Source organism: Malania oleifera, chromosome 2 (assembly GCF_029873635.1).
Source record: "Malania oleifera isolate guangnan ecotype guangnan chromosome 2, ASM2987363v1, whole genome shotgun sequence".
NCBI lineage: Eukaryota > Viridiplantae > Streptophyta > Magnoliopsida > Santalales > Ximeniaceae > Malania > Malania oleifera.
This window is the reverse complement of record NC_080418.1, coordinates 24,085,661-24,106,515: the sequence shown is the minus strand read 5'-3', so window position 1 is coordinate 24,106,515 and position 20,855 is coordinate 24,085,661. Positions and strand designations below refer to the sequence as shown.

General features: G+C 39.0%; 1 protein-coding gene across 1 annotated transcript in view; it reads left to right on the top strand.

The window, feature by feature from the left end:
* Window positions 1-20,096, top strand: part of LOC131149636 (uncharacterized) — a 35,743-nt gene extending 15,647 nt beyond the window's left edge. Inside the window, exons 2-7 of the mRNA XM_058100258.1 lie at window positions 4,736-4,791; window positions 4,872-5,788; window positions 6,369-6,567; window positions 6,676-6,864; window positions 7,005-7,381; window positions 19,577-20,096. Coding sequence (XP_057956241.1) covers window positions 4,736-4,791; window positions 4,872-5,788; window positions 6,369-6,567; window positions 6,676-6,864; window positions 7,005-7,381; window positions 19,577-19,711 — 1,873 coding nt within the window. The 3' untranslated portion in view covers window positions 19,712-20,096. The remainder of the gene's footprint in view (window positions 1-4,735; window positions 4,792-4,871; window positions 5,789-6,368; window positions 6,568-6,675; window positions 6,865-7,004; window positions 7,382-19,576) is intronic.
* The last annotated feature ends 759 nt before the right edge of the window (window positions 20,097-20,855 follow it).

Sequence of the window (20,855 nt, the reverse complement as noted above, 5' to 3'; positions counted from 1 at the left end):
TACTATTAAGTAATAAATTTTGGAAATTAAAATATTCAAATAAATGAAATAATTTATACTATAATAAGCTAATAAATAGTAGGTTAATTTAATTTAATTTACTAAACTTACTATTTACTATTTACTAGTAATCTAGGATTAAGGGGGTAAATGGGAGAGGTTAATAGAGAATAGGGATTTATGGAGGGTCAATCTCGTAAATATATTGGGGAGGAGGGAGATTTTAAGTAAATAAAGAAAATATAAGTAACTCATAAGCTAAAACCAGCTTTGCCTTTCTTTTTTTACTGCTGCTCGTGGACTCAACTGCTGGGTCATGTTCGCAGCTCTGCAAGAGGGAGATTGCAGCGATTTGAGGAGGTGCTGCTGCTGGCTGCGACTTGGGAGATCGAGGTGGAGGGTGAAGTCAAAGGCTAAAGGGAGGGGGTCCAAGGGTTGGAGCACTGGAGGGGATCCGAAGGCTAGGGCTTTTCAGAGTTTGGAGGTGGAGGCAGGAGGCAACTGAAATCTAGGGTTTTTTTTTTTTGAAGTTTGAAGGTGGAAGATGGAAGATGGAAGAAGAAGAAGCCTTTTGTCAAGGACTTCTCGAGGTATGTATCCTAATGCATGCTACATGCTAATTTATAAAAAAAATTTCTTTTTGTTTTCATTATTGTGTAGATATTTTCATTTAGTAGCCGGTAGGGTCTTCAGCCTCTTGATGAATTTGTGGAATAGCTGGCTTGCATCTGCATAGCATCTCCGCAAGATCTCTTTTTTTTTTTGGTCATGACTAATCTAGTAAATGAAGTACTAAACTGAGATTTGACTCAAATCTCTCCAGTCTCCACTGTATACTCACAGGCTGCACAAAAAGAACCAACAAATCACGTGGGAAAAACAAAATGAAGGCAGAGAGCAGCACTAAAATTTCCCCCTCCAATTTTCTTTATTTTTTTCCCCATGAGAATAACTGAAATTTTCAAAATTTCGTTTGGAATTTACCAAAATCTCGAAATTTTGGTCAAATTTATGCAAAACCAAATCAGTATCTCAATTTCGTTTCGGGACCCCTCGAAATCCGAAATTTCAACATTTCAACCGAAATTTAAGTCCTTGGACCCACCTAATTCAACATTATTAAATGTGCCTGTTGAGAATTTCACTTGTGAGTATGTCCCACATAGAAGATAAAGTGGATGATGGGTACTTGTATACATGGTTGGGTCCAAGATTCAATTGGTTTAAGGTTTTGGGTCAAGTTGGTGTTCACCTGTGTGTATCAAGCCCCCCATGAAGACTCCTGCGGGGCTAATAAATGGTATCACAGCTGATGGTTCATAACTCTGAGCGAGCGACATCATGAAATTGAGGTGTGAAGCTAATTTTCTTGACGTGCTAATAGTTAGAAGGCCAAGTGTGAGGCCGTGACCAATATGGATCATCTAGGCCTGCAAGATGGATGTGAATAACGTCAAGACGTAGGATTAGTTTGAAAGCACGTGGAATGTAATCAGAGGCATGTAAGGCGCCGGGTTAAAGTCCACTTAAGCAACTGTTGAAGAATTGGGCTTGCTCCCACGAGAGAGACGATTTCCACTCGAGGAGGAGAGGTTGAATTTGACACATTGATTGATCAAGAATGCTTCTGGTGAAGCGGGAGTGGTTGGAACTCACAAGTGAGGGGGAGATTGTTGAGAATTCCACTTGTGAGTTTGTCCCACATTGGAAAATAAGGTGGATGATAGGTACTTATGTACATAGTTGGACCCAAGACCTAATAAGCTTAAGCTTTTGGGTCAAGTTGGTGTTCACCTATGTGTATGAAGCCCCAATGAAGCCTGGGCACTAACAAAGCCCATAGAAGAGCTTAATTCAAGCTTATTAAATGAGCCCAACTAGGCTTATAATGGAGCCGCTCTTGAGCCGAAACAAGTTGAGCCCCGTTCATGTTCTCAAAATTGGGGTTGGAAATTGCTCATTTATAGCTTGAACGGGCTTTTACTAAGTGGAGCTCCTAAACCGGTCATGAGTGGCTTGGTTTGTTTGCAGCCCTAAATCATGTAAACTCATGTTGCTGCACTGCAGTAGAACCACCATCATCATTAACATCACCACATTGTAATGTAGGACAAGAAGCCAAACCATGGGTAGACCCTTGTTGGAGACTAATTGTGAAGAATTGGATCAAGGGATTGTTGTGTTTAGTTAATTAGTTTATTATGTATGTTTAGTTTAATTGATTGTGTGTGTCTGGGGGTTTGTTTGTAATAGACATGTATTTTAGAAATTTCATGTATCTTTAGGGGTTTATGTGTAATTCTTGTAATTTAGTCTTTCTTATAAGTAGGATGTGAAAGCCATGTATCTTTAGGGGTTTATGTGTAATTCTTGTAATTTAGGCTTTCTTATAAGTAGGGTGTGAAAGCCATGTAAGAGTAGTTTTGATGACTTTGAATTGAAAGTGAACGTGTGATTTCCCCCAATTTTATATCCTTCCCTCTCTTTCTTCTTACTTCTTCTTCTTCTTCCCCTCTTTTCCCCTCCATCTTTCCCAAAGTATCTGTTCGCTGTAATTCCATGATGTCCTGCATCATTTGGTATCAGAGCCCAACCCTGGTCTCTATTCTTTCCATTTTCAGCCCCCATTTTTTCCCTCCAATCATTCCTCTTCCTCTCCTCTCTTCTTCTTTCTTCTCTGTTCTTTTTCTAACTTTGTGTCACTCCTGTTTTCTGTTGCCCTTAATTTTTTTTCTTAATTTTTTTTCTTTCTATATAATGGCCTCTCCTCTTCTCTCTCTTCTCACTTTTCTTTTCTCTTCTTCTACTTCTTCATTTTCTGCTTCGCCCAAATTATTTCTTCCCTGGGCAGTGCATTACTGCTGTCTTGCTGTCTCTCTCTTATTCTTCTCCTCTTCTTCTCTCCTCCCTCTCTCTCTCACATTGTCTCATGGCTACAATTCCATGATGCTGCCCTGCCTCACATTGCCTCCAGATTGGGCCATCCCCATGGCCATTGCTTGGGTGTGTGTTATTTGGTTGAAACCTGGTTAATTTATTGAACATTGACGTATTTTGTTTAATATTTTGTTCAATTATTCTAAAAAATTCTGTTAAAAAATAAAAGGGATTCAATTATTGGTTTTTTCAATTCAGTTTGAAAATAAAAACCATTTTAATCCTAACCAAAACAACCAATTAATATATAACTATGCCTATCCCCCCTACTCCACGTATGCATTTAAGATTTTCAAACCAGCAAGATCTATCTTCACCCCATCAAAATCTCATCTATTTTATTTTCTACTCGTCAAAAGTCCACCCACAACGCTATTTTCATAAGGTATGCTGGCAACCTAATGAGCCATTAGTACTGCCAGTCTGCAAAATTTTGAATGAGGAAATGCTGTGCAACTTCCTTCATGACTGAATGTACACTCCCATGGTCACCAGCACACAGCCGCCACCATCTGCTGTCGTTATTGCTGCACCTGCCATCACCATTGCTGCCACCACCACCACCACTGCAGTCGCTGCTATCACCCAGCCACTGCCATCACCGTAGACACTGCCATCACCCTTCTAGTACCACAGACTCCACATCCCTGCTAGCATCATCACTGTACCACCATGACTGCCACCACATTGCCGTGACAGCCACCATAAAGTATTCACATTCACCTTATTGTAAGTTGGTATCGATCAAAGCCTTTTGATGGATGATGGGAGCTTTGTGCACCGGGCTGCCCTTTTTTTTATGGTGAATGCTGCAAAAGGTTAGCAGAGAATAGAATTATTTGACAATTTTTTGGCATCAAATCTTTTTTGCTGTTAATACTAGTAGTAAATTTATGGATCTGCAGGATGCCACACTGGAATGCAGTTATTTGCATATTATGTTATTTGAATAGATCCTCAGGTCCTGGTCTTTGTAAGTCTCATGGTCATGTGCAAGTTGTTGTCTTCTTAGAATCTGCTTGGGCAGGTTTAGCATCTGATTGGAGATCTACCACTAAGTATTGTACTTTCCTTGAGGTTATCTAGTTTGATGGAGAAGGAAGAGGCAGTTTAGAAGTGTTGTGTAGAGCAAAGTCTCAAACTAGCGCGAATTGATATGGTTGAAACATCTTTTACTGGAATGCACCGTTACCCCTCTACTTCCTTTGGAGCTGTATTACAACAATGGGACTGCAGGACATGTGGCTTGAAGTCCAGTATCTCATGAACATGCTAAGCATATTGAGGTTGACTGTCACTTTGTGAAAAGATTCTTAGTGGAGATATTTGTACTCCATAAATTTGTCCCAGATACCCCTTGTAGATTTATTTATTAAAGGATGAGTTGAAGGTTGGGTTTGTTTTAATATGTCTAACTTGAACTATTTAATACTTATAATCCAGCTTGAGGGAGTGTTATACACAGTAATTAAGTTTCAAGGGTATTTTTGTGTCTTTATTTGTTTCAATATAATATAATAGGCAGAGTGCGTTAATTGACTGGCGTCTCTCTCTCCCCCTTCCCCTCCCTCTCTCTCTCTCTCTCTCTCCCGCTTCTAGTTACTGTTTACAAGAACCTTAGAAAATCAAGTTTTTTAAGTGTCATTTTTTTCATTTATTGGTGACTTACTGCTAGCTGAGTGTAAAATTTATTTTTCAAGATTTTATCTTCTGAATATCAGTTCATATTCATGGGTTTTTGTTCTTCATATTTAAGCTTCCTGAAGCTAATTAATGTTTATCTCATATTGTTTTAAAGGGAAAATGGATTTATTGACAATGCAAAACTCCAAAATTTTTCTCCAGACACAGCTTGTGAGTAACTAATTCACTAGTATTTTTTCCTTTTTTTATTGCTGTGGATGTTGCTCTAATACGTCGTCGTTGTGATTCAGATTTGTTTGCCAAGACCTTGCAGGTTGCAGTGGGTCTAGTTTTTGTTGGAACTCTACTTGCTCTTTTCAAAGCAATATCTCTATGGAGGTCAAGAAGTATGGCCGGTCCACCACTTGTACCTTCCTCTAAAGGAACTAATGTTGGAACACATCTTACAAACCGTCAACTAGGGCTTTTGGGTGTAAGGCCAAAGGTCGAAGACGTTGTGTCTGAACCTTCAAAAAAACCTCCTAAATCCAAGCACCATTTAACATCTTCTCCTTCAGACATCCTTGTTCCGCTTCACCAATCAGTGACCAGTTCAAACCGTTCATCTCGAATCGGTGCTGATAAATCAAACAGCAGCAGCGGAAATAAGATGCGTTCTTTCAGCATGCCATCCAAATCTTCAGGTTCTCCATCTTCTCTATTTCTTGTGTCCACACCCACTTCACAGCTGTCCTCTGTTCAAACTTCACCTGGTTTGGATCAATTGGTTTCAACCCCTTGGTCAAAGAAACGAGGATCTTCCGCTAAAGAGATAGCAACAGAGAAGAAACTTGAACAGTTCTTGGCAGATGTAGGTGAGAAAATTACTGAATCAGCTGGGAAACTGGCCACACCCCCTCCTTCCATTAGTGGATTTGGCATAGCGAGCCCTAATACTGTTGCCAGTTCAGCTAATACTTCTGGAACCACAAGAAGTACACCGTTGAGGCCGGTGAGGATGTCCCCCAGTTCCCAAAAGTTCAGCACTCCCCCAAAGAAAGGTGAGGGTGACCTTCCACCACCTATGTCCATGGAAGAGTCAATTGAAGCATTTGAGGATTTGGGCATCTATCCTCAGATTGAGCAGTGGCGCGACTGCCTTAGGCAGTGGTTTTCTTCAGTTTTGCTAAACCCCCTACTTAAAAAGATTGAAGCCAGTCACATACAGGTGTGTTATCATTGTCCTCATTGTTGTTTTGTTCTTTGTTTGGTAAATCCTAAATACTATGGTTCTTTTAAAAATTATTGTCCCCTGAACTGTTAATGCACATTCTAGCCTCTTGGGTAGGTCTACAAGTGTGTAGAGATACTTGTGTTACATGGCAAGTGAAGTGAGAGATTTGACTAAGAAGATTAACAAATAATTTTGATGGGATGCAATCATTCAAGCATCTGTAGACACACTGAATTGCCGAAGTTAATAAGTCTGAACTCTTATGTAAAATTGGGATAATCTTATAAAATATTGATGCATGAACTATGGGCCACTGGGGGGTGGTCTCCGGGTATTTGTGTCACGTGACTCAGGCTAGCTGTGAATCTCATGAGGATCACGAGGAAATTTTTTTGGTGTAGCTAACCAAATTGACACAGATAGACACACGTAGGGAGAGGGAAGGATCAGTAGGAGACTTACAAGCACCCGTATCACTAAAGCTGGAAATTTTGGGGAGATAATCATAACTATCTAACTATCTATAATAGATTCATTCCTTTTTTTTGATAGTGCTTGATTTCTCATGCTTTAGGTAATGCAAACAGCTGCTAAACTTGGTATCTCGATTACAGTCAATCAAGTGGGGAGTGATTTACCAACTACTGGCACCTCAGTTTCTGCATCTGCCTCTGATAGGACAAAGGAATGGCAGCCAGCTTTTACTCTTGATGAAGATGGACTTCTTTATCAGCTACGTGCTACTCTTATGCAGGCTCTTGATGCTTCCATGTGTAAGTTGTTGCACCAGTATCACCATATATGCTACTTGCATTTGTTGGATTGGTGTTAATTATGAATTTTTTTGGAGTATTTCATCTAGATTATCACATTATTTGCAGCAAAGTTGTCTCCAGCCAATTCACAACAGTCTCCACAGCAAAGTTTGTCAGTCCTCCCCATTATGCAGGAATGTGTAGATGCTATCACTGAACACCAAAGGCTTCATGTGTTGATGAAGGGCGAGTGGGTTAAGGGTTTGCTACCACATAGTAGTGTTCGTGCAGATTATACAGTACAAAGGATCCGGGGTAGTCTTCTTATTAGTTTCTTCTTATATGCTCGCTGCTCATTCTGGGTTTCCCCTAGTATAATAAAATAAAATTGGCTTTATGTCATTTAGTTATAGGATATAGTTAAGCCTTGAATTACTTTGTGTGGAGTTTCGCAGAGCTCGCTGAAGGAACCTGCCTGAAGAATTATGAATATCTTGGAAATGGGGAGGTTTATGACAAAGTCCACAAGAAGTGGACTCTTGAGCTTCCAACTGATTCTCACTTGCTCTTATATCTATTTTGTGCTTTCTTGGAACACCCAAAATGGATGCTCCATGTGGACCCTACATCTTTTACTGGTGCTCAGTCTAGCAAGAATCCATTATTCTTGGGAGTTCTGCCTCCAAAAGAAAGGTCCCCTGAGAAGTACATAGCTGTCATATCTGCTGTTCCCCCTGCTCTCCATCCAGGAGCATCCATACTGGTTGTTGGACAGCAAAGCCCCCCAATATTTGCCTTGTACTGGGATAAAAAGCTGCAGTTCTCTCTTCAGGTAAGTGGCTGTTAGATGTTATATATGTCTTTTGTTATTATTATTGTGTTAGTATGTTAATTAGTGAGAGTTAGTAAGGGTATTATTGTCATTAGAATGTATTTAAACTTGTATTATAAATTGAGGGAGAGACCTATCTTCAAGTTAGGTCATTTATTTTAATCAAATATTAATATGGTATTAGAGCATGATCCTATCTAAACCCAATTTCCCTCGGCCGTCACCGGAAGACACCATTCCAGCTGCTGTTTTTCCCTATTCCATCTCCATCCAATACTAAATGACAAAGCAACCATATACCCACAATCAGACCCCCCGACGACCCACCCCACAAAACCTCATCGCCGGAGGGCACTCCATGCGCCCCCACACGCCAGCCAAATTTCAGCAGGGCCAACCCCACGCACTGGCGAGTGAGTGAAATTCTAGCCACTTTTTTCCTTTTTTTTTTTTTTTCTTCTGCCATGCTCTGATTCCTTCTTTAGACTATATTATCAAGCTGTTAGGCCAGTTTTTTGCTAAAAAATTCAACCTTTTCCGACCATGCACTTGCAGTATTCCATTAATTTTTGTTCAAGGTTTGTAAAGGCTTCCTTGTGAGGTTTTTTGGAGCCATGGTAGTGTTTGGTTGTTCAGTTGTGAGGCTGTGGCAGTGCTATATCCGTTGGTCAGTTCACGTTGTTTGTGGTTGCATTGGTGCTTCACATGGTTTTTGATTGTTCTGATTATTGATTGTTCTTCTTGTTTTTGGTGTGGTTGCTGATTTTTGAGTGCTGTGGCAGCGCTATATTTGTCGGTGAGTTGTTCACCTTTGTCCGTCGTTGTGTTGGTGCATCACATAGATTTTGATTATCGTAATTAGTTTTGATTGTTCTTATTGTTTTTGGTGTGATTGCTGATTTGTGAGTGTTGGGATGGAATCTATGAATCCCAAAAATTTGTTTCCTAGTTGCTGTAGCAAACAACGGCTCAAAAGTTGGATGGAAAGAACTATGTTCAATGATCAAAAGCTGTTCGGATTTATTTAGCAGGATTAGGGAAATTTGACCACTTGCTCCAATTTGATTCTTTTGATGAGAAAAAATGCGTGGGTTCAGGAAGATGCCTTGATTGTTTCTCTTTTATGGAATTTGATGGAGCCACAGATTGTACAGATGTGTATGCATCTAGATACATGCAAGGAGATTTGGGATTATGTCAAACTTCTATACTACAGTAACATTACATGTATGTATGATTTATCCCAAGAGTACTTTCAGTTACAACAAGGAGATATGAGTATTGCAGATTATTTTGGAGAGATGAAGCATATTCATGAGGAGCTTAACGTCGTGCAACCTATCATTGCCGACGTTTGTGAGATGCAGAAACAGAGGGAACAGATGATAGTTCTTCGTGTTCTAGTAGGCTTGAGACTTGAGTTTGAGGTAGTTCGGTCCCAGATACTCAGTAGTGTCGACATGCCATCATTTGCTGATGTTTATTCTCGTGTCCTTCATGCTTCCTTTAGCACACATTCTCCTGCTCTTGCATCTGGCTCAGAGAGGACAACCTTTGCTACACAGAGTGATTCTAGTTCTCTATCAAACAATTACAAAAGTTAGGAGACGGACGAGGCAGAGGTACTCCTCACAAGTGCACTCATTGTGGACAGAATAATCATACTATTGAGCAGTGTTGGGGTCTTCATGGTAGACCTTCACATGTTGCCAATGTAGCCATCACTGACTTCACACCTTTGGGGGCAGCCAATGCAGCCACCACCGACTCCTCACCTTTGGGGTCGACTGGGGGGCAACGTACGATCTCTATGTTAGAGGAAGAGTATTCCAAGTTCCAACAATATCAAACGTCACAACTAGCTTCTCTTCCCATTGCATCTCTTGCCCAAATAGGTAATCACATAGTATGCCTATCACCTAGTACTCCTCGCCTGTCATCTAGTACTCCTCATCCTAGTCCTTGGGTCATAGACTCTGCTGCCATTGATCATATCATAGGTACATCTAGCTTTTTCTCCACTCTTCGATATCCTGCAAATTTACCTTGTGTTAGTCTTGCTGATGTATCCACTATTGCAGTCAAGTGAATTGGGACTATAAATCCCACTTCTTCTATTTCTCTTCCTTCGATTTTATACATTCCCAAATTTCCTTTCACTCAATTTTATATATTCCCAAATTTCCTTTCAATCTTATGTTTGTTAGCAAAATTACTAAATCCATGTATTGTTCAGTGACATTCTTCTCTGATTTTGTGGTTATTTAGGATTTGAAGACAAGGAAGACGATTGACGAAGAGCATGAAGCTGGTGGACTCTATCACTTTGAGCCGCCATCTCCTTCTACCGCTTGCACTACTATTGCCACAACTTTTCAAATTCATTGTCGTATAGGTCATCCTTTATTGGAAAAGTTCAAATGCCTTGTTCCTAGTTTGAGTTCTATGTTTAGTCTCGATTGTGAGTCTTGTTTGGGAAAGCACCATTGTGTTTCTTTCGCTTCCTAGGTGGATAAATGGGCTGCAAGCCCTTTTATGTTAGTTCATTTAGATGTTTGGGGTCCTAGTAGGGTTGTGCACAAGCTGGTTTCCAGTACTTTGTAACCTTTGTTGATGATTATTCAAGAATGACTTGGTAATATTTAATAAAAGATTGTTTTGAGTTATTTCATGTATTTTTTGCCTTTTGGTTTGAAATAAAGACTCAATTTGGTTTGGCAGTTCGAATACTTCAAATTGATAATTCTAAAGAGCTTTTCAGTGCACAATTCACTAATTATATGACTCAATTTGGTATTGTTCATCAATCATCTCGTGCCCACACTTCTCAACAAAATAGGGTTGCAAAGTGGAAAAAATAGACATCTTCTTGAAATAACTTGCACTTTACTTTGTCAAATGCATGTACCTAAAGTGTTTTGGAGTGATGTACTTATTGCTTGTCATCTGATATATAGAATGTCATCCTCTATTCTTAGTGTTAAAATTCCTTACTCCATTCTCTTTCCTAACTCACCTTTATTTTCTCTTCCTCGTATATTTGGGCATGTGTCCTTTGTTTATCAACTAACTCCTAGGGTGGATAAGTTGGATCCTCGTGCTATAAAATGTCTTTCTGGGCTACTCATATACTCAAAAAATAGTCTTGTGTTGCATCGCTTCTTTGTTTCTTCCGCTGTTACCTTATTTGAGTCTACACCTTACTACACCCAGTCAATGAGCGCTTTTGAGCTCAATGAGTCTCTTCATTTGCCTAATCTTCCAAATTCTATGCTAGTGTCCTTGCCTAACCAACCATCTGAGTCTCCATGTAGTTCCAGTCCTTCTCATCGCCTTGATCATCCTAATTTGTAGGTGTATTCACGACGGCGGAACAAGGAAGAGAGTCTCCTTTAGCTTCTATTTCCATGCCTTTGTTTCCTTGTCTGATGATCATACTTCCCATGATGTAGGTGATCTAACTATGTTTCTTATGACTCCTTATCACCCTCCTATTATTGTTTTGCCACTGCTCTATCATCTACTACCCTTCCTACATCTGTTTCAAAAGCCTTAGCCCATTCAGGGTGGAGGGATGCTATGGTTGAAGAGATGAATGCTTTACATAACAATGGTACTTGGGACTTGGTACCTCTTCCTCCTGACAAGTTTGTGGTTGATTGTCACTTGGTTTACACTGTTAAAGTTAACCCTGAGGGTTATGTGCTTTGTCTAAAGGCTCTTCTTGTTGCTAAGTATTGGAATTGGTGTTATCCCAAGAGAGAGAGGGGGGGGGTGAATTGGGTTTTAAAACTTTTGGCCAATTTAAATATTTGCCGATTCACCATAGTTCATATCACATTCAATATTGAAAGCGTGTATGTAAAACGATTAAGTTATCAGAGCAGACATACACGTGTATCTCATTTAAAATAAATGTGCATGCAAATATATATAACTGTAAATGAACAAATATACACATATGGAAATTAAAGTGTGCAAATTAAATGAGATAAGGAGAGAGAGACACATGATATTTGTTATTGAGGTTAGGCCAAACCAGCCTACGTCCCCGCCTTGGGCATACTCTCTAAGGATTACACTATCCTTGCTCACTTAAATGGGCGGAGTAGAAGCCGTTACAACCTTTCCTTACGGGATAAGGTAAACCCTAGCTCGATAACAAGGCTAAGCCCAATTTGTCTCTCTTACGGGGCAGAGACTCCCCAGTTCAATTTTTCGGGCTAAATCCAACCAGTCTCACTTACAGGGCTGAGACTCCTCAGTTCAAATCCGGGCTGAACCCAATCGATACATTAAAAATCATTTTGTACATAATACAATGCTTCTAAATACAAGCATGGATGTACACATTAAAAGCTCAATACAAGCACTCTTATATGATATGCAATAATGTTCAGTAGAGAAAGGGTGTTTTCTCAAAACAATATTTTCAATCTTTGAGAAATGATGAGTATGATAAAATACTCAAAGATGTGACCCTATTAAAATTTTCTCCAAAAAATATATTTCAATACAAGTATAGGAGAACCTAGGGTTTTCTCTTCAAATAGTTTTTGCACAAATAAAATATATATGAAAAATGAGTATTATGTTCTCCTATAAATATTTTTGCAAATAAAGAATATTTGGAGAATCTAGGAATTTAAGCTCAAGAAAATATTCATGCTATAAATGATTTTTCCCAAGAATATTTATCAAAAGAAATAACCAGTGAGAAACCAAAGCTATACTCTCAAAAAAGGATTTTCAAAAATAAATAATAAGTGAGAGTAAGCATGTAAAAAATAAATGCCCAAAATAAAATTCTCTCTTCAAAAATGATTTTGAAACGAACAAGCAAAAGAGAGTTGAGAGAGATTTTGTTTGAAAAAATTGCCCCAAAGAAATGATTTTTATTAATAAAAATTGATTTGGGGGAACTTTGATTAACAAAGGGTTTAGAGAGAATTTGGAGTTAATCAAAGTTGCTAATCTTGGCTTATGATGGGGTATTTATGGATTTTTCAAAAATTATGGCCGTGGAGTATTTTCCAAATTGTTTAATTAAAAGTTAATTACATTTAAGCTCTTAAAAAATTCGGAACCCAAGAGGTTCGGTCGACCATATTAATAAGTTCGGTCGACCATGACAATTTTGAACTAGGGATTTGGTCGACCGACTCAGGGGAATTTTGAACCCCTTTGTGAGTTCGGTTGACCAAGACAAGGTCGGTCGGCTACACAACTAGGTTCGGCCAACTCAGACAAAAGATTGGTTGACCATTTATGAGGTTCAGTCGACCAAGGCTATTTTGATCTATGTATTTGGTCGACCAAGTTGTTGGGGTATCAAAGGCTTTATGGTTCGGTCGACCGAGCGAAGTCAACATGTTGACTTTTGGCCGGTTTGGTCAACCATGGCTTAGTCAACATTTTGACTTTTTAGTCAACAGAGTGTTCGGTCGACCGTGGTGATTTAAACCTTACTGGGTCGGTCGACCGGGGCTATTTAATGAACCCAAAAACTCCAACGTCGGTCGACCAAAGTCTGTTTTTGCCCCAAATTTGACCCTAAATTATTTTTATACCTTTTGTATGATTTTAGTCTTTTAGAAAAAGGTTTTTCTTAGAAATGTTAAGTGCCCTATGGTCAACCTACGATCATCTGAGCATTCAATCCATATCATGCGGATGCATGCATTATTATAGACCAAAAATAATAAAAATTAAATGCATATACAACTTAAATTAAATGTCTTCTTCTTTTGCTCTTCTGGTGTCGTGAAATGTGCCTGAGTGTGTGATCTTTACATTCCTTCTGGCTTCCATGCCCATTACCTCATGTGTGTGCTGAATCATGAACCTATTCAAAAACGCTAAATGCTCACATGAGATACAAGTGCTTTGTCAGCATCAAAATAGGGATCAGACTCAAAAAGTCAACGTTAAGGGACACACTCAGGTGTATAATCTGGATTATTCTGATACTTTTTCTCCGATTGCCAAACTTACTTCAATACGCATGTTCATCTCCTTGGCTACTACTTGTCACTCACCTTTGCATCAGTTATATGTGAAAAATGCCTTCTTGCATGGTGACCTTGAGGAGGAGGTTTATATGGAGCAACCACCTGGGTTTGTTGCTCAAGAGGAGATAGGCTTAGTGTGTCGGCTCAAGAAGACTTGATATGGTTTAAAACAGTCTCCCAGAGCATGGTTTGGTCGTTTTAGTGTTGTAGTACTTGAGTTTGGTCTTCAACGTTGTGCTATGGATCATTCCGTATTTTATCATCATACTTTGTTAGGCAGAATCCTTCTTGTTGTTTATGTGGATGATATTGTTTTTACAGGTGATGATGATAAAGGTATTCAGAGTCTCAAACTTTTTCTACAGACTAAGTTTCAAACCAAAGATTTGCGACCATTGAAATACTTCTTGGGTATAGAAGTATCTAGATCTCATATCGGAACTGTTGTATCATAGAGCAAGTATGTTCTTGATCTGTTGGATGAAACTAACATGTTGGGATCTAAGCCGGTTGATACACCCATGGATCCTAACAACAAGTTAATGTCGAATATGAGTGATTTGCTACTTGATCCTGGACAATACCAGAGACTTGTTGGAAATTTGAATTATCTCATAGTTACTTGGCCTGATATATCTTTTGCAACAAGTGTTGTGAGTCAATTTTTAGATTTTTCTAGGACAAGTCATTGGGATGCAATAATTTGCATCTTGAGATATCTCAAAGGTGCACCTAGGAGAGTCTTTTATATCGTGATCAGGGTCACACTTGTATCCATTGATATACAGATGCAGATTGAGCTGGATCGCATTCCTATTGGAGATCCAGCACGGGATACTGTATCTTGGTTGGTGATAATTTGGTTTCTTGGAAAAGTAAGAAACAAACTGTTTTGACAAGGTCAAGTGCTGAATTAGAATATAGAGCTATGGCTCACGCTACCTGTGAACTTGTTTGGTTGAAGAACATGTTGGAAGAATTGGGTTTTCTGCATTGTTAGCCTATAAAGTTGATGTGTGATAATCAAGTTGCTCTTCATATTGTCTCCAACCCGGTTTTCATGAGTGGTCAAAGCACATTGAAGTTGATTGCCACTTTGTTCGGCAGAAACTTGTGCAAAAGCTCATTACAACCGCTTATGTGAAGTCAGAGATGCAGCTTGTTGATTTGTTTACCAAAGCATTTTTTGGGGGGTGGGGGGGTGCTCGTGTTAAATTCATTCGTAACAAGCTAGGAGCTTGACATTTATGCTCCATCTTAAGGGGGAGTGTTAGAGGTTAAATATGTCTTTTAGTATTATTATTATTGAGTGTGTTAGTACGTTAATTAGTGAGAGTTAGTAAAGGTATTATTGTAATTAGAATGTATTTATATTTGTATTATAAATAGAGGGAGAGACCTATCTTCAAGTTAGGTCATTCATTTTGATCAAATCTTAACAGTGGCAATAGTCACATTGAGTGTGTATCGCATTTTGAAGTTGGTCATTGTCAAAAAATAAATAAAAAAGTCATGGTTGGTAATATTAGACTCACGTCTCTATCATCTTTGCAGTCCCTTGTGTTGGTTATAGATACATTTCGTCATTTTTCATTGAGTGTTGAACTGTGGAATATTCGTATTTTTTTTTTTTCTTCTTTTTTCTCTTTAAAATTTTTTATGGAAACCTGACAGGATAGAGCACATGATGTGGCATAAATGCACTTTTGTTGCATCTCGCTCACAATAGTGAAGGTAGTTAATGGGGATCACACTTAGCGAGATCTTCGTCTTTTTTTAATATATTAAGATTTTAAGGCATCAAGGGCATGCCAACCCATGGTACAAAACATCAATCACACCAGGTAGAGTGTCGCAAACATCAAGGATTACAAAATGATTATTAACAATGTTCCCACTAAGCCAGTTGGAGATAGCAGTAATCCATTGGGCTTTGCAGGTCTGAAGCGGAGCAAATGAATCTTTGAAGGCTCTTCTATTTCTTTCTTTCCAAGCCCACTAAAAGATGGCAATAGGGATGAGGTTCAAAGCCTTTCACTTCTCCTTTGTGGCTCTGATGCCTTTCCAAGCCCAAATCTCCCTTCCAATTGAATTTGTCGTAACCCACTGCTGCCCAGTCAAGGAAAGAGCCAAATTCCACACGTTCCTTGTCTAGGGGCAGCGAAGAAGAATGTGGTTGACTGATTTTGCATCTGCCCTACAGAGAAAACACCATCTCGTGACTTTAAGCCCTCTTTTCTGCAGATTGTTGAGGGTTAAGATATTTCTATGTACGGACTTCCAAACAAAAAAGGTAACCTTTAACTGGGCTGACGTCCTCCAAATGTGAATCCAAGGGGAGTTATTGCAATTTGTTTCCAACGGTGAGAGGTTCTTTTAAAAAAATTTAACAGACAAAGTGCGATTTTTGTCCAAAGCCTATTTTGGCTCGTTGGGGGATATTTTGGTGATGGAAATTGTATAGAAATCTGTAGAATTTAGGGTGTGTGAAGTCCCCAATCTACCACATTCCTTGTAAAAGGAATGTCCCAAAAAATTCCTTGATTAGTGATTTGGAGATGATGATTGATAAGAGCACTTCTGTCACAAGCCAAGTTATAGGTGGAAGGAAATGCAGCGCTAAGATTATGGGTCTTGCGCCACACATCATGCCAAAAGTAGCCATTCCTCACTTGAAATGTCACAAATTGAAAAAACTTATCCCATCCTTTCCTGATGAATTTCCAAACACCCACTCCATAGGGACCTATTCCATTGTGTGTTGTCCAATCATTGTGCTCTAGCTTATATTTAGGAACAATAATATTCCACCAAAGGCGGTCTTTCTCCTTCATGGACCTCCATAACCACTTGGGGAGGAGGGCTTTATTGAAAGTGAGAAGGGATTTCAATCCCAAATCTCTTGAACAAATGGGTTATCCAACAACTGCCCATCTAACAAGGTGGTACTTAATCTCCTACCCTAATATTCGCCAAAGAAATATTCTTTGGATTCCCTCTAATCCCCTAGCAAATCAAGTCGGTAAAGGAAGCAAAGACATGAAGTAAATTAGAAGATTTGTCAAAGTGCTTTTGATAAGAGTGAGTCTTCCTCCTGATAAGAAATTTCTTTTCCATCCTGCCAATCTCCTTTTAAACTTTTCAATAATAGGGTCCTAGACTCCTTAATATTTGAATTTGCCTCTAAGAGGGAGGTCGAGGTAATTGATGGGAAAGGTTCCCATCTTACAACCTAAGAGATCAGCAAGGAAAGAGCACCCCCCCCCCCCTCCCTCGGTGGGTGTTCTCCCCAATTGGAATGCCAACGTTCACTTGTAGGACTAGGACGACTTCAAACCCTAACAAAATGCATTAAAGGTTTAGGATATGGAGGGGAAATAATAGTATAATTTGCGAAAAGAAGATGAGAAACTTTTGTGATCCTTCCATTTCTATCCACCTTGAGACCTCTAAAGATCCTTCCTTCAGTAGCTTTCATAAGCATGAGGCCAAGCACCTCCATAACCAAAATAAACAGAAAAGGGGACAAGGGGATTTCTTTGTCTCAAGCCTCTTGAGGAGCGAAAAAAGTCGAAAGGGCAACCATTAATGAGCACTGAGAAGCTTGGGGTTTTGATACATTGAGCAATCTAACTACACCAAAGTCCATTTTCTTGAGGAGATAAAGAAGGAAATTCCAATTGACATGATCGAATTCTTTCTACATATCTAGTCTGCAGACTATTCCCCTTTTCCCCTCCTTCAGATAGGCATTCACCACTTCATTAGCAATAAGGGCTGCATCTATAATCTGTCTTCCAGCCACAAAAGCATGTTGATACTGATCAATGACTTCTGGTATTGCTTTTCTAAATGTTTCAGCAGGTACTTTGGCAATGATTTTATAAATGCTTCCTACCAAGCTAATGGGGCAGAAATCTTTGATGCTAACAGCCCCAACTTTCTTTGGAACAAGAGTAACAAAGGTGTTATTTATGTAACTGATGAATTTTCTTGATTTATGGAACTCCTCGAACATGTTTAAAAATTCATGTTTGAGGAGGCTCTAGTTCGCCTGAAAGAAACCCAAGGAGAAACCATTAGGAGCACTTTATCCCCATTGCAATTTTTATTAGCTTGAAGTACTGTTTCTTCAAAAGGTCTCTCAAGCCACTCTGCAGTGGATTTACTAAGGGATTTGAAATTGATGCCATCCACTGTAGGTCTCCAAGACTCAGATTCGGTGTAGAGGTCTTCATAAAAATCACAAATACCTTTTCTAAAGTCATCTTCCCTGGTTATGGCGACTTTCCCAATTTCAATGCTGGAAAGGGGTGTTGCTTCTACGGTGAGAGCATTTGTTGTCTGATGAAAGAATTTTGTATTATGGTTCCTCTCTTTGAGCCATATAGCTCTGAATTTTTGCCTCCAATATGTCTCTTCAAGAGTAATAACCTCGTACAATTCCTTCTTAACCATAGCTCTTTTGGCTTTCTGATCATTCTTAAGGATAACAATCTTCTTCGCTTGGACATTTCAAAAGTTGTTTCTGTTCCAAATTTTAATCTTTTCTTTTACTCCTTTTAGCTTTGAGGCAAGCACAAAACTAGCCTTCCCTGTGAACCAGAATAGAAGTTCACCAAGTTTTCACCGACTCCCTGAAACCATCATGCTTTAACCATATATTCTCAAGGCAAAAGGTGGTTGGTCTCCCATTTAACTCCCCCTTTGTCAAGGGAGATGGGGAAATGATCTGCGATGAGCCTATGAAGAATACATTGAATCACGTGAGGAAAATGAAAATCCAATTCAATCGAAATTATGAACCTATCGATCCTTGACAAGGAAGGCAGCTTGCTGGAGTTGGACCAAGTGGAGTTGCCACCAATGAGAGGGAGATCAATAAGGGCATTCACAGTGATAAAGTTGAGGAATTCTCTCATGCTACTGGTTTCAAGGATATCCCCACTTATTTTATGCAAATATACAATCATATTGAAATTGCCTCCAATAGTCCAAGGAGCATCCCATCTACTCCTTATCCCAAAGAGCTCATTCCGAAAAAGAGACCTAGGGGGGTCCTTCACCTGGTCTGTACACCCTTGTGAAAATCCACTGGAAGTTATTGCTCATGCTTTTGAACAAACAAGAGACTGAGAAAGAGTTTATGGAGTGGTCCAAAAATTCCACAACACTAGGCTTCGACAATATTAGAATACCCCCTGAGCTATCTATTGCTTCAAGGGATATTCAATCACAGGCTTCTTGGCCCCAGAGTTCATTGATCAAGAGTTGCTCCATTGTTTCCATTTTAGTTTCTTGCAAGCACACCACGTCACCCCTCCATTCTTAAGAGGACTTGATTGTGCTCTTCTTAACTTTGTCATTGCGAACCCTGATGTTCCAGGAAATGATTTTTCTTAACATGATTTAACACAAAGGCTCCGGCTGCTGCATGCCTGTTCCATTTTTGAGCATCCTCCTGTTTTTTCATTATTCACTCTGCATTCCAAGCGCTTTAATTCCCTATTGGTATCCAACTTTCTAATACTTCCCACAGGTTTTTTGTCATTGCTTTCCGATTCCTCTCTTCTTTTTCTTTCAATATCCTCAAACAACAGTAAGGCTCTATCCTCAAACCCTTCGAAGTACATACCTATAGTTTTGCTTACTGATTTCAGCTTCTGAAGGACCCAAACGGATACCTGTTTCAGAGCACTGTATGAGTCCAAGTCATTCAAAGTTTCAAAATTGGGCCTATCAGCCGAATCGTCAAAATTGGGATTTGCACCAAGGTGAAGCCAAAAATGAATGCTGCTGGATAGTATCGGGAGGGGATGATGCATCCAACATTTAAAAAGTTAGGGATGAGGCTTGTAGCACAAGAAATAAGACTGCCACTTTTGAAGCAAATTGAGAGTCATGTAGTCTCGTTATGTTGGTTATTTGTAATGATTAATGACATTGCAGTCTTAAGTGGTTTTTGTTTTGTTTTGTTTTTTTTTTTTTGTGTTTATGGTTACCTCATGTTACTTTTTATCGTGTGCTCAAAATACTTACCTCTGTTACAAATATGAGCACTTGGGCTTTCTGTGCAGTGTTGTGTGGGTGGTGGTTGTGGTTGTGTGCGTGTGTTTGTGTGCACACACACACATGCATGCATGTGCTGGGTTTTAGTGTAACTGCTGTGTTTTTTTATGTTCAGGGTAGAACTGCACTCTGGGATTCCATCTTGCTGCTGTGCCACCAGATTAAGCTTGGATATGGAGGGATTATTCAGGGCATGCATCTTGGTTCTTCTGCTTTGGGCATCCTTCCGGTCCTTGCTGAAGACTGTTAAGAAGTTGACAGATGGTGGCGGTCCTGTAACAGCAATTTTTTTTTTTCTTTCCTAAGAAACTGACCAAAGAAGTTCAAAATCTGTGAAAGCTTGTCTCCTCACGATGCATTTCGTGCATTTCCTGATAGAAACAGGTCCACCTGGACAACTCATGCATTGATATAACAGTGCCGCCTATGATTTTGCTAGGTCTACGATTTGAGATGTCATTGTTCGGCGCATTGATGATTAATTTAGATTTTTTGGGTTTCAGTTGTCATAACAGTTCATGTGTTTTAGATAATGGCTTTGGGAAAGACGGAGTTCAAATCTTTTCCACGCTAATTAGATGAACAATTTTTGGTGTGGTGAATGTGAATAATGAAATCGTGTAGCTTGTACATAAGACTCGATTGATTCCCATTGAGTTGAGGTGCCTGTGGTCAACGTTACGGCATTTTTGAGTTCTTTGACCTGGTTAGTGCCTGTTTGAAACAGTTCTAAAGTTATACGAGTCCAATTTAGAATCCAAGACTGCTTGAGTTAGATTTTGAAAGCGATTTAATGTCATTGGATTGCTGTTCCATACAGGTATAGATGATGAGAACCAAAATCCAACGACTTGTGAGAGCTGCTTTGCTGGTGTATTTTTAACTTGATTTCTTATGAGAGACCCTTGAAAATTTAGGCCCATTGAGTTATGGAGAACATTTTTTATTTCTTAGTTTTTTGAAGAATTGTAAAATTTTCAAGTTGTTTTTTAGTTTTTTAAGAATCATATTAAAAACACACCTATTATTCTAAGAAATAAAACAATTATACTGGATATTTATCAAATCATTTTTATCATCCAACCAGTATAATTTATCTTATAGAATAAGAAAAATTAAATCTTCAAAAAACCCAAGAATAATCTATATCTATTTCTAATTTCATAAAAGCAGGATATGGTGTTCATGATTTTCAGAAGAGCCTTGGGATTCAAAAAAATAACAGTAATAATATGATGTTATATGAATCCATATGAGAAACAATTTTAAAACTTTTTCTCTTAGGATGGAGCTTATGCTCTCCTGTATGTTCTCATTCACACATAAATGTATTTTCCATTAAGAATGAATTTCATTTATCAAATCATACAGTCATCCTTCAAATAAAATATTTA